The 14,883-nt window shown below is 37.7% G+C and overlaps 1 protein-coding gene across 10 annotated transcripts in view; it reads left to right on the forward strand.

The window, feature by feature from the left end:
- Positions 1 to 14,883, forward strand: part of LOC122973384 (E3 ubiquitin-protein ligase TRIM7) — a 40,809-nt gene that overhangs the window by 19,935 nt on the left and 5,991 nt on the right. For 8 of the 10 annotated variants that reach the window (XM_044340843.1, XM_044340840.1, XM_044340839.1 and 5 more), the window contains 5 exons: positions 10,385 to 10,526; positions 10,679 to 10,946; positions 12,840 to 13,066; positions 13,876 to 13,980; positions 14,252 to 14,347. In XM_044340843.1, coding sequence (XP_044196778.1) covers positions 10,386 to 10,526; positions 10,679 to 10,946; positions 12,840 to 13,066; positions 13,876 to 13,980; positions 14,252 to 14,347 — 837 coding nt within the window. In that variant the 5' untranslated portion in view covers position 10,385. Of the gene's footprint in view, positions 1 to 7,388; positions 7,673 to 8,684; positions 8,833 to 10,384; positions 10,527 to 10,678; positions 10,947 to 12,839; positions 13,067 to 13,875; positions 13,981 to 14,251; positions 14,348 to 14,883 lie in introns of those variants that run through there. The other 2 variants (XM_044340847.1, XM_044340838.1) reach the window with 2 other exon arrangements.

Genomic DNA, 14,883 nt, shown 5'->3' on the forward strand with positions numbered 1-14,883 from the left:
CTTTACTTTTGGGATGATATGTGTCTAGAAAGAGAGATTCACTAAAGGTTTTTAGTCATTTTATAAATATTTAGCACCTAAATCTTTGTTTTGCACTTAACAGGGCATTAATAAACATTACTAATGTGAATTTAAAAGATATAAATGTTGCTATTAGTATTTTCCTCCCTCTGTATCTCCTCAGACACTGGACTGCTGTGCATCTGCTTAACATTTGCATTAATTCATCTGATGTGTTTGTGTACTGCTTTAGAATTAGAAGACACAAAACACACTCCCATTTACGCTTGACAATAGCAATAATTTCATTTATTCTTTCATTTAAAACAAATTACATTAGAAGTTTCACAGGGTTCTATATAAACTAACAATCTACAATCTTCTCAAGAGATCAGATCAATGTTTTAACTGAGAACTTCATGTTTTTCAGAAGTTGGGGGGGTCTGTGCCCAGACATCTGTGGCTTCATGATAGAAAGAAAATTTAACCTCAGAGTTGCCCTTGTATGATGCCCCTGACTGTTTTCTATTTTTGTGTATAGCTATATCACTATATAGTATATATAGCTGTATATCCAACATAAACTTTAGGTCTGCAATTGAGGCCTACAGTTTACCTACAGTATGTGTGGGAAATGAAAGTCCTTGTGGGTCTGCTTAGGGAAACTTTGGGTGACCATCTTATGTTGGTGAAGGACCTATTAAACAGAAAAGTGTCTCATACTGTCACAAAAGCATTTTTAACTTTAAGACAATTACATATACCTCAAAAAGTTAAAACAAAGTAACTTACACAAATACAGCAACACCACAACAAAGACATGAAATAACAAAAGAAAGAAGAGTAAAAACAGATTTTTTTAAAAAGTATTTTACCTTTCGTCATTATATTTTCAATAAGTCCTCCCAAGAATTACTACATACAATATTATTTAATATTGGATTAACAGCTGCAATGATTACTCATTGAATCAAATAGTTGCCAACTATTACATAAATCGCCAACTATTTTGGTAATCAATTAATCATTTGGAGCCATTCTTTAAAAAAATGTCAAAATTCCCTGAATATCAGCTTCTCAAATGTGAATATTTTCTGGTTTCTTTAGTCCTTTTATTACGGTGGCCAACAAGGGCAAATGCGCTGCAACTTAAGAAAATGCAATGCAAATACCACAACACAATACATTACAGAAACGACAACAGAGATGTTTCCAGAGGACATGTAAGAGTGATGAACACGTCAATAAATGATGAAGTGAAAATTTTACTTGAAATCCTATTAGTAATGCGTTATATTAATTTGTTACTGCTAAAAGTAATATATTACTGTAACGCGTTACTTTTGTAATGCGTTAAACCCCAACACTGGTTGGAAAATTTGTCCTCAAGCATCAGTTACAGGTAGAGGAAAAGTGTTGTAAGCTTTTTTGTTATTCATCAGATTTTATTTTATGTATTTATTTAAGTAATGTTTAATCAATTTTCTCTGCTTGCACATATACCTTTTAATGTTGAGACACATTATTGTGTCTTTTGTTGAAATTACCCCTAGTGGTCTGGTACGGTATGTACTGGGTTCACCTTAACACAGGTGTGTGTGACAACTTACTGCTTTGGGTTCATTGTGTGTTGAAACAACCTGTGGCAAATGCGCCAATGTACATTTGCTTTTCATTTTTAACCATCTACTTGAGTGCCTGAATTTTTATTTTTATGCCACACCCTACCCATGGATGAGGGCATTTTTTTCCCTTTCAAAATATATTCATGAGGTTAATTGAGAAAAGGAAACAAGCCAGAAGAATCTGGTAAACAGCAACAACAAGGAAATCAGCTGGCAGACAGGCAGAATGAGGAACAGAAGAACAACACATCTTTCCCACAATGGACATTTGACTCGTGACAGCAGGAAAAACACAAGTGTAACTAATGACATTAATCATGGCCAGTATAACCTGCATAACAAGCAGAACAAGCACACTGCACTTTTGCCTATATAATGTGTACGGAGTGATGTCAAGTTGGAAGTCAAGTTTTGACCTGGTTGATGCTGAAACTGTCAGGAAAATAGTAACAGAATTGAAACCCTGCATACAGGGCACAAAATTAGCACTAGCCACCAGCCACCAACCAAATGCTGTTAAAATGTGCGAGTGGCTGGTAGATTTGCTTCACTCACCAGCCAAAAAAACAATGGTAATTTATTGAGTGGCTGTTAAAAGTTGAATATTCACTAGCCCTGGCAGGTGGACAAAAAAGTTAATTTTGCACCCTGCCTGCACGTGTTCCCTTCACCCAATTCCTACCTCCCTTTTTGAAACTATCTTTATTCTGTATCTAAAGACATTCTTCCATAGTAAATATCTCCCTACAGCTTGGTGTCTTCCCCACTAATTTTAAAACTGCTCTAGTAAAACCACTTTTCAAGAAAGGGAACCTGGATATTTAACACCCAGCAGTTTTAGACCGATTTCAAACCTCCCATTTTTAAGCAACATTTTAGAGAAACTAGTTTTTAATCAGCTAAGTACCTTTTTCAAGTCAAATACTAAATTAAAAATGTCCCAATCAGGTTGTAGGACACATCACAACACTGAAACAGCTCTGTTAAAAGTAGTGAACAATATCAGAACAAATCTTGACAGCAATAAGCCCTCAGTTCTTGTGCTGAGTGCTGCCTTTGATACTGTGGACCATCAGATTATTTTAGATACATAGCATGTTGGCCTGTCTGGAATTGTTTTAACTGGTTTACCTCATATCTTTGTGGAAGAATTTTTTTGTATATATAGATGACCACTCCTCCAAACACTATGAAGTTACCTGTGAGGTACCACAAGGATCAATTTTAGGACTGTTACTTTTTAATTCGTACATGCTAACCCTGGGCAGTGTCATCAGGAGGCACAGTATCTTTTTCCATAGCTATGCTGATGACACTCAGCTCTATGTGGCCATGGCTCCTGATGACAACAGGCTGATTGACTCACATTTTAACTGTATGTTAGATATGAAAGGCCTGGATGTCAGAAATTTTTACAGCTCAACGAGGATAAAATCAGCTACAATTAACTGTCAATTCTGCCGCACAATTGCTGACTAAGACCAGAAGAAGAGCACACATTATGCTTATTTCAAAGTCTTTACGTTGGTTACCTGTTAGTAACCAGGAAGGCCCCTCAGATCCTCAGGTTCTTATCTGTTAGCTGCTCCACAAAGCAAAACAAAAATATTTGGTGATGCTTCTGTCAGCTGTTATTCTAAATGAACATGGGGTCCATGGTAGAAGACCCAGGAAGACCCCACTTCTAAGAGGGAGACACAGAAAAGACTTGACTGACAAGATTGGACTTTGCCAAAATGCATGTTGACAGGCCACAGTTCTTCTGGGAGAATGTGCTTTGGACAGATGAAACAAAATTCAAACTTTTTATTAAATCACACCAATCCTATGTTTACAGAAGAAAAAATGAAGCCTCCAAGAAAAGAACACCATGCCTGCTGTTTATATATTTACTGTCTTAGCTCATGAGTCATCTGTTAATTACTTGGAACTGCACATGCATGGAAGCTGCTATACAAATAAATAAAGCTTGATATAAGTTTTATTGATGTAAAAATCTGCAGCATCTGTTTACTAATTCATAGAACTTCACGTACCTTCCCTTGTGGCATTCAGAAACACCATATTATAACAGAGACTGGAGGAAACATGTTCAGTCTTGGCATCAGCCGGTTTGTTTCAGCCAAATGTCTGAAATGTAAGTGCACATATCACTCGCCTGCGGTGGTGCAACAGCTCTTACTGTGAAACAATAGAAGTGACAGCGCTGAATGTGCAAGAGGAAGAGCGATGCTTGTACTGTTGATCAGCAGATAAATAGAAAATAAGTTTACACTGAAGAACATTTACCTGAAGTAACATCTTCTGCGGGAGTCACTCAAAACAAGCAGATAAAAACACACTGGTGGTAGAGAGTCACTAAGTACATTTACTCAGGTACTGTATGGAAGTACAATTTTGAGATACTTGTACTTGAGTATTTTCTTTTTATGCTACTTTATACTTGTACTCCACTACATTTAAAAGCTGAATCTTTTACTATTTACTTCAATAGATGTATTTGACAGGAATAGAATCATTAGTTTGTATATTAAGATTTTACATTAAAAATATGTTTTAACATTATAAATTAAACTGTCTCACAATATATAAAGTAGTTAAAATTATATTTGCACACATTAATGCATCATATAAGAGCTGAATTTCTATGATACACAAGTTTAAAAGATGTGATATTGTGGGGGGAAATGGGGATGTATTCACTCTGACTTGGTTTGGCCCAGGTCGGTCTGCTTTATCCACGCTGTGATGACGTGTTTCCACTACAGCCTCACAGCAGGGGATAGCTGTGCCGTTTCTGTATGTAGTTTGTGAAAGTGATTTACTAATGGTTATCATTTTATATCTTTCTGTTTGACGATAAAGTCATGAGCGTTGTTGTTTGTTTTCAACCAATGTCACTTTGTCCTTTGGTGTACTATTTTGGTCCACACCTGTGTGCTGTCATTCTTGCGCACATGCCTGTGGAGGCAACCTATTCCTAGAATAGTTAAGCTTTGACCCTTCCTCCTACCTGAGGCTTGGTGACTGACCTTTGGGGTTGACTTTGACAAACCTCAGATACTGTGAAATAGCTCACAGCCACAGCTTAAGGCATTTGAGAAAAATCACTTTATATCTATCTATTGTCTCTTTCACTGTGTTAATCTGACATATCTTAGAGACTGTGTGGACATATTTTGTTGTCTACTTCTGAGCTTGATAACAGACACCCTATCTAGACTGAGCTGAACTCTTGAACTCTGAGATCATCTATGACCATACCTGTTTGTAAGGAGATACTGGTGTTTGTGTAATGTCCTTTTTGGGACCCAACAGTTTTTAACCTTGCTTCTGTAAAGGTATAAAGGTTTGGCTGTGTGCTACCTGCTCAGAGAGCTGGGCGACTGCCCCAGTGGCCTTGAGTCCTCTCTCTCATCAGAATACAATATATTCTGATTACACTACTTATAATGTATATCTGATTATCTGATTATTTTGCTTTGATCTGTCAATGCCTTCAGTGGCAGGAGCAATGTCTCTCTCATCAAAATACTGTACAACTGTCAGATATCAGCCTGATTTTATTGTTTGGGACCACTTCAAATACATCTGAACTGAGTTAAGTTACTACTGACACAAACCCAACCTTTACTGCTGTTGCTGCTTCACATCAAAAGTACAAGTAGAAACAGTGAAATGTTAGCTAAAGAGCTGCAGGTGACATACTTTTAATGTGATTCGTGACCCACATACCTCCAACACATTATCAAGTTACACAACTTCACCTTGCTGTGTGGTGCAACGGAAGAACACTGGTACCATGCCAGTGTGGCTTGACCGGTCATGGCCATTCATAGCATGATTTGGCGCCACTAACTTCAGCAACAATGGAAAAACCCTGTTTGACAACAAGTGATTATAAATGTGATACACTTTGTTGTTATATGTTGCCCACCAGCAGGCCAAATGGACCAAATGGACATGCAAAGGTACACCCAGTAAAATATAGCTACTTTTCTTGCAGGGTCCATTTAGTCAAAATTACCCTAAAAACCATTTGCATATGCTGCACTTTGTAGTCACACAGAAGCAGACTCATCAGCATGACTAAGGAAGCTGTTTTGCAACAAAGCCCAGCATCCTGTTTTGGGTACATGGTGTGTAAGAGTGCTCTTATCTCTCTCAGGAGGCAGCGCATCATTAGCTCAAAGGAATGACAAATGTGAAAAATGTGAGATGTGACTGGTCCAAACGCACATACACAGGGAAAGCAAACAAACATTTCCCACAGCTTTATCAATCATGATTTTCTTAGCACAGACGGAGATGATAAGAAGAATTAACTATTCTTCACATTATCACTGAGCTTCTGTCATGTAGTGCACAGTGTCAAGACTGTGGCAAAGTTGTTGTCATGAAAATAATTAATATTTCTAGTTGTGGTACCATAATAATTATAAAGACATAAATTATGAGCTGCAGGGTGGAGCAGTGAGAAAGGAGATTGTTCCTTGATATCAAGCCAAAACTAAATTAAAAAAAGACAAAGCAGAATAATTATTCGAGGTGGCTTGATGGTATGTTGCATCTTCATTGGATTTATCTGGTGGTTTAGTTTAAGCAGATGCAATGTAGGTACTGTATAAGGCAGGGTCAAGCTGCCGATTATCTGCTCTTTGCTTGGGTGAGTGTAGGATTAAGGCAGTTCAAAGGCATGTACGTCAGGGCTAGAGAATAATGTCGCCTGTCTGAGGGCTTGGCAGATCTATGCGGGACCAAATGAGGTCAAAACATCATTTAGCATTTGTACAAGGCCTCCATAGGAATGCTCACCCAACTTTTGTTGTTTTGATAGCTGTTAATTAGCTAGGTTGCTCATATCTGTCATGAAAATGTTATTGTTTGTGTAATTATCATAATTCATTGTTACTGCTACTCTTGTTTGCTGTCTTACCTGGAAGTTACTCCAGGAAGACATGATTAGTCTAGTTTAGTACAAAAAGACGTGAAGTGGAACAAAAGTGGAAAAAGATATCTTACTTGCATGTTGTTTCTTATTAGCCAACTTGCTGGCTAATAAGAAACAACATGCATTAAAATATCTACAGCCACCAAATTATACAAGAGTTTTGCTCAGAGTTCAGAGGAATGTGCAAAACTAACAACTTTAAAAATTGATAGCTTCATTTCTACTCATTTAAAATACACAAGATACAACATACAGTAGTTGCTTTGGAGTTGTTGGAAGACAGTTTTGATGGAGCTTGAAAAGCTCTTTCCCCCCACTTTGCACTAAGGCTAAACTAAACATATCTTAGGTCTGTCTCTGTACTGAAAATTCAGGGAAGAAGACACTGATTTTTGCACCTTATGCAGTTTTCATGTCATATGCAAGTTGCTGTGAACAGTTTCAGACTTGGAAATACTGTTTACGTCAACATCCAAGGTGTAATTACGACTGTAAACAGATTTTTATGAAGGCTTGGATATATCCAACTTAGTGCTAGACAATACGGATGTGCATGAAAAAGCAAACAAACATGGATCCCAAAGTCAACCAAAGTTCATCATTCAAGGTAAATAAAACAAAATATAATGGATATAGTGTGATTTTATAAATGAGAAACATTTTTAACCATCATACATTGATTCCAAGAAACTATTTGACAGTGACTGGGGATAAAAGAAAAAAGAAAAATTCTGTTGGCAGTTTTTAGTTAAACGGGTTGAAGGTAGAGCCTGTGACTGTTTGACCTACTCTGTATTTATGTATCATTCTCCCACCTTAACCAGTCCTGTCACATTTACCTGACAAACAAAGACAAGTGAGTGGGCGTGGTGTGACTTTCCTCTACACAGGAAGGAAAATCACAACCCTTTCACTCTCGCACACACATACAAACACACCCTTATATTTCACAGCCTGAGAAGCAGACACACTTATAAGTGGAAGATACAACATTAAGAGATCAAGAAACAACACCGCCAGAGAAAAGAAACACCACTGGATCTTTTTCAACATATTCTAAAACCAGATCCTGAAAAAACTGAACACCTCCACCAAGGTACCAGCTTTTACTTTATTTCTTGTTTAATGCTTATCTGAAGAAATGCAAGAAAACATTTATTTACAAATGCAGACACCATTTAAAGTTGCAACATAGTAGGAGGAGATCTTTTCTACCATGTGACACTTAATGAGTACACTGTAGTTGCCCAATTGTTTTTCTCTTGATCAACTATCAGCTCTAAATTGAAGTTACTCATTAAATGTATTTCCTAAAACTTCCAAATCAACATGATCCCAAAGACCCAGCAGGAAAGAAGTATAATTAAATGTGTTGTTTTAAGAAGTCTCCTTTAGCTATCAGAAGGCTCAACATTTGCATGTGTATTTCAAAAACTTTGTTCTTTCAAGGCTCTTTCAAGTCTACTTTTTACTTGACGTCATGTCTTGGCTGTAGCAGTTTCTTTTATTGAGTTGGCAGGACTGTTTCATCAACTGTAGCTCTTCTGCAGTAGCTCTATTAATATGTTTATATTAATGATGTTGTGATTCTGGATGCTTGTTTGTGCTTATTGGTCTAAAAGCTGCCCAAAGCTGCAAGTCACAAGATCATTAGAGGCAATGAAGAAGGGATGGGGTGGAAAAAGAACATGTGATTTGACACACAAGACACAACGTATCTAGCATTTAACTGAAACCATAATCTTTCCCCATCCTTAACCCAAAGTGCTTTTGTAGCCTCAACCTGCACTTTGCACACCCATCCAACCTGACCACATCCCTGAGACCTGTGCAATACTAAAAACACAGCACCTCCTTCCTTGGAAAAAACATTGCTGTGAACTTAATCCAGACAATGATTATGTCCCCAATGAAAATATAATTTAAAAAGGTCTTATATAAAAGCAATTATAAAGAGACAGAGTTGATTATAGATTCATCTCAATGTAAGGTAGGTATTGTCATTCAGATATCTGGCCTATTCTTTGTGTTTACTGTATTTTTATTAATGAGTATTTTCAACTTGGCCTTTACTGTGTGGAATTTTACTTGTCTGCTTGGGTTTTATTGTGTTTCCTCACACATCAGGTGAATAAGAAAATCTACTTTGCACTCTCTCTACAGTGTGAATGTTTCTACATGTCTGTATGCTCTGTGACAGACTGGCATCCTATGCAGGATGTTCCACAACCCTCACTCATTGTATAGTCTCCAAAGGTACTAGTGTTGATCAGTACTACATTAGGACTAGTAATAATTAGCACTGAAACATTGAAATGATGTAAAATATGTTACCCCATTGGATTCAGTTTAAAATCAAATGCTACCTGCACAAACAACCAGTATGAATACAATTTGTTAAGCATAAAAGTATGCTGTGTGTGTTTGTATGTACAGTACATGATAGTGTAGGACAGAATCTTGCCCTGCTTCATTCCTAAAGTCTTCTGACCATCCTAATCTGATTTGTGGCGACAGGAGAGATATGTGTGTGTTATATAATGTGTCGCATTTATCTCATGTCACCCCAGCTTTCCCTACACAAAACTCTTTTGCACTGCCTTCACTTTGCATCTTTTCCTCTTTCACCTTTTTCCATTGCTTTACTGTTCTCCCACACAGCCACCAAAACAAACAAACAAGAACATCAATTTTAACAGTGCTATTTTGATTCCATTGCCAAGTTCCAAAAAATGTTGGAAAGAACAAATAACATACATTACAAATGTTCTATATGTAAAGTCTTACCAGCAATGTAGCAAGCAGTGCAATGTTTATTTTGAGATTGATGCTAGAGTAAAGGTAATCAGGTTCTTAAATAGAAAGGGTTTATCCTCTCAAAAGCATGTGTATGTCGACCAAATTTAATGACAATCTACCCATTAGATTTTTTTATGCAAAAGTGGATATTTTAGCTCAAAAGTGTTGTCAGAAGAAAGGTCAGGGGGGTCACCAAAGAATATGACCATAATTGATTTCAAGATATAAAGTCATGATTGATAGCATTGTTCAAGGACAAAGTTTAACATCTCGTAGGCATTTAAAAAAATCAGTGGTCATTTAAAACATTAGGAATCTGGCCTGCAGTTGTGGAGATATTTTGCTTTTGACCAAGGTGTTGGACAAATGGAGTGTTCAGTGGTGTTTAATATATCCATCCTTATGAGTCAACAGTACTGTAATAGCATTTTTGCCCTGGTAAGCCCTGTGGGCAGAGAAGTAACCACAGCTGTCACCAAAATTTAATAATTCAATCGAGGTGAATCTTTGTGATCTTAGTTCCTGTCTCCTAAAAATTAGGTTAATGTACTAATTTGTTTTTGCCAATTACCATTTAAGGGAAATGTGATTGCTACCTGGATTACGTTTAGTTATAACATATTTTTTGGGTTAGGGTGGATGGTGGTAAAAACCCAAGACTTTCAGAAATATCTCAACAACTACAGCATCAGGTGGATTGCTATGAATTTTGGACTTTTTAAAAAGATTAAATCCTCTAGCTTACTTTTTAGCCATACTAGCGGTGTGGCTCTAAGGATGGTATCATTGGTTGGCTGGTTGGTCTCTTCACTACTTTGGTCCAGACTGAAATATCTCAACAACTATTGTGTTGTCCGCTATGATAGCATACACGCCAACAGGCTAAACTAACCTGATAAACATTAGATTTTCAGGTTCTTAGTCTTGTTTAGGGATTGTTGTTGTTTCAAAAAATTGTTGGTATTGATTGAATTGTGTATCACTCTCTTGCTCTCTTTCCTTTCCTCAGGATGTCCTTACATGGTAGTTTTCTGTCTGATGTGCAGTTCCAGTGCTCGATCTGTTTGGATGTGTTCACTAACCCTTCGTCCACACCATGCGGCCACAGCTTCTGCATGGCCTGCATCAGCAGATACTGGGATGGATCTAAGGTGTGTGCGTCTGTTTTCTTTCCTTCACTTCCTTCTGTTCATTCTTTCTCTACACACATTTGCGTCTTTGTTTCTTCTACTGTTGCTCTACTTTTTTTCTCTTTTTATCTTTCTAATTTTCTTCTCTCCTTCATCCATCCTTCCTCTCACAGGTTTGCCAGTGTCCTCTGTGTAAGAAGACCTTCCATAAGCGGCCAGACCTCCAGATCAACAGGACGCTGCGAGAGATCACTGAGCAGTTCAAATCGATGACAGGAGGAGGAGGAGGAGGAGGAGGAGTAGGGAGGGAGAAGAGAGGAGGGAAAGGAGGAGGAAGAGACGGATGCGTACAGGATAATTTATTTGATGAATTGCGGAAGAAGCTGCCACGACCTCTACCAAAGACACCCATGACACTGACCTATGAGGCTCAAACCCATGGTAAGAGAGATGAATTAGGGTTTAAGGGTAGATCTGCATTTATATATGGGGTCAGTATTGGCCTTTTTAATGAATTTAGATGGTTGATTATTAACAGTTTACTAAATATTTCATTACAATTAAGACTTCTAGAAGGACACTGAATAAATGAAAAAAAGAAATTGGGTATTTTCTGGCTCATCTGAGCTCCAGCTAGGTCATGAAATAATCAGGTATGTGAGGGCAAAGAAGCGCTGCTGTCACATACTCGTACATGTAACATGTAGAAAGCAGTCGGAAAGATTTACACTGTGGTAGAAATGTGCAAAAGGATCATAAAAAAATGTTAATAGACTGACCTGCGCCAGTCTTAGAAGTTAAGAGTGTTTCCTGTGCAGTAAACAGTCCACTGTCTTTATAATTCATGTTACTGGGTGGAAACCAGTTTAAGAAAGTAAACTTTGATTGATTTAGCTGCTGCCCAAGGCAGATGTAACTCTGAAGATCATATTAAAACTTAAATGCATGCCCTTTTGACCATAAGAGATTTTAAAAAAAGAAGAGAGTAGAGAACGATATGATGACACAAACTGGAAAATCAATTTTTGTACATTTTTGTGTATTGGTTTAGTTTTACTTTCTAATTTAAACATCCATATCACTCATTTTACATCCAACAGAATATCAGTGTTCATGAAAATAGAACAATATGGATTTAAACATGTACAAAAAGGATTTTAAAAAATTAAATAAAACATGACAGTTTTGGTTCCTTCTGCAAGTTGTTTTGCTTCTTAAGATGCCCTTATCCTCTTACAAGATGGATTTTACAATCATCTTAGTCTTAAAATGCTTTTGGGAAACAAGGCCCTGAACACTTGAGTCTTTACTAGTGCCTCTTTCCTTTCCACATGATTGCATCAAAACCCTACAATACATCTAGTGTCCCATGATTGCTGTTTCAGTCTTTCCTATCCTTCAAGAAAATATGGGGAAGGGAACATTATCAAGGGTCAAAAGTTACACTTCCACACAAACATTGCACTCCTCCTTCCTCTGGACAATTGGCCGCCCTGTCACTCCAAAGACTTCTCGATCAATGCTCTTCTCTAGAATGAATTCCCGACTGAAGTCACAACAGCAGAGGCACTGCCCATCTTCCACAGCAGTCTCTAAACCCCACCTTTTCAGACTACATCTAGACCCTGTGTTATTACTAACATCCCATCTACAAAACCCTCCAACCCTCTACCGCTTGTTCCTACAGATAGTGTTGCCAGATTGACAGTTGGGCTACTGATAAGTTAATTGGACAGGTTGTGATAATTCAGACTACTTTTTGTACCATTTGGGCAGTTTCCACCAACAAAAAGTTCACCTATATTCCAATAAATTGGCCCCTTCTTCTCACGTGAGTAGATTGAGATTGACAGTCCAGTAGGCTTAGCTCAACACGCAATGACTGATAACTAATGACCATAAAAAACAAATGTTATTTCAGTTAATTACAACTATATTCAAACTTTTCGAATTTAGTTGTTGGATGTTTTTGGTGCCCCAGTTGAACTCTCAGTCAGTGTGAAATGCTGATTTAGTCCACCAGAATTGACTCATCAGTTCAAAATCCAGTTTGTTCAGTTTAGTTGCACATTCTGCAGATGATCTATAACTGTCCTGTCAGAGCTACTTTGCGTTACAATCTCCTCCACAACTGTACTTACATGGGTTTAATTTTATCAGCAATCTTTTAACAAGATGACAACCAGGCTAACCGTTCTATGAGGCTGTACTTTGGCTTTTAGCTGCATGCTAATGGGATGGGAATGTCTTTAATTCTGCAGGGCTTTAGAAGCTTTTTTGAGGGATGAAGAGCACACTTTAGCTTCTTCATTTTTCTGTCTTCTACCTTTGAAGGTGAGCCCAACCCGACATTGTTGTCACCAGCAACCATTCCCGTCACCACCTCGCTGGCTTCTTCGTTACCAAACAACAGTCCGATCTCGGCCTTGAACCACACCTCCAGACCTCCTCCGCCACCTCCCCCTGTCTCCCGCTCCAGCGGCCGGAGAAGGTTCACTGTGAGTGGGGCTGCGAGTAGCAACAACCTCCCTATCTGTGACATCCACCACAGGGGAATAATGGTACTTTTACCTATATTATAAACTCATATCTGTCATTGAGTTTTAGCATTTCAGAGTTCAGTATGCTAGAAGGAACATAACCTCTGATGTACTAGTAAATTATAATAGTGGTCACCACAGGGAATCACAAAATCTTTTTAATTATTACCATATTGGCTCAAATATAACACGACCCTGATTTTAAGACAACCCCCCCTTTTTCAAGACTAACGCCTTGGATTAAATTACTCTTATTTGCTTTTTACTCACAGAACTTTTATTGCACTTACAGTAATGCAACAGGTGTAAGTGTGAACTGTCTGAGAGACTCAGTGTGACTATAATGACAGCAAAACACAGTAGAGACCATGTTCATTTGTATTATTTACCTAATTTATGTGCACTCATTTCATTTCAGCACCATATGAAGCTCTCTACTGTGTTTTGCTGTCAGTTATGGTTGCGCTGAGTTTCTCTCCTCTCTTGTTCCACACACTCACAGAGCTCAGTGCAGCAGAGGAGAGACGGTGAAGCCCAGTTGACGACAACACTCATTACATTACTGTTACTCAGTTGTTCGCCTACTTTTGAGTGTTTTAGCGCCATCTTTTGTTGTGAGTGTATACTGACATTTAAAATTCTAGACCCCGAATATAAGTCGACCTCACTTTTTTCAGACGTATTTCCAGGGAAAAAACCCTGTCTTATTGGACTAATACGGTATTACAATTCATTGAGGAATAAGTAACAATAGTGTATGATTTTGGGATGCTCTTGAAGTGAGGTTTATTTGTTTATATTTTTTATATTTTCTCTCTCATTGATTTCAGATTTACTGTAGGACAGACAAAGTATGTATATGTCCTGATTGTGAGACCGAGGACCACCCAGATCATGACACAGTGACTATTGAAGCTGAATGGATGGAAACCAAGGTAGGAAAACAAAACAGAGGAACAGAATTCTTTTAGAGTGAATCATTCAGACAATGACTTTGAAGAGGAAGAACAACTCTACAGCAGGTGATTGTTGCCATGACAGCAAGAAGTTCCTCATGTTTCGAAATCTGAGCGAAACAAAGTAAATTTAATGACACAACACAGAAAGTAACTTTTACTGAAACAAAAAATAATATCACACTAGATGGAAAGCAATAAAAAATTGTTAATGCCGCTGCTGCTGCTTTGTGTGTGTGTGTGTGTGTAGGTTCAGCTGAGTGCGTCGGAGCAGGAGATCCAGGAGATGATCAGACAAAGAATCAGAAAGATTGAAGAGATCAGAATGTCAGTGAATGAACTGGAGGTACGTTGAACGCACACACACACTTGCAAATACCACAGCTCTGTGAAAAAACCTGTAAATCCTCCTGCCATCCCTTTATCAACATTTTTATCAGAAACACACTGTCACTGACTTTTTTTAGGTTTTCTTTTTTTTCTTCTCTGTGTTTCAGGGTTTCATCCAACTTTTACCCAAATTTTTAGGTGTGTTCCCAACTTTTTAGAGGTTTTACACTTTTGTAGGCCCAATTCAAATTTTGGCTTTTTGAATTTTCCATTATCATTTTACCCAATTTTTAAGGTTGTACCCAAAAGTCTATTTTCAATTTTCAAGGTTTTAATTCCCTAATTAAGGGTAAATTTGTGCATGTATTCCAGACTTTGTAGGGTTTTATCTCAATTTTATGGTTTATTCCCTTCTGATTTGAATTCTCAATTTTGCATATTTGTGTTTGTTTGTATTTGTATGTGTGTCTATTTTCAATTTTCAAGGTTTTAATTGCCTAATTTGCCATAGTTATTTCATAATTCCCAGGGTTTAATACAGTTTTAGGGGTT

Source organism: Thunnus albacares, chromosome 22 (assembly GCF_914725855.1).
Source record: "Thunnus albacares chromosome 22, fThuAlb1.1, whole genome shotgun sequence".
Classification (NCBI taxonomy): Eukaryota; Metazoa; Chordata; class Actinopteri; order Scombriformes; family Scombridae; genus Thunnus; species Thunnus albacares.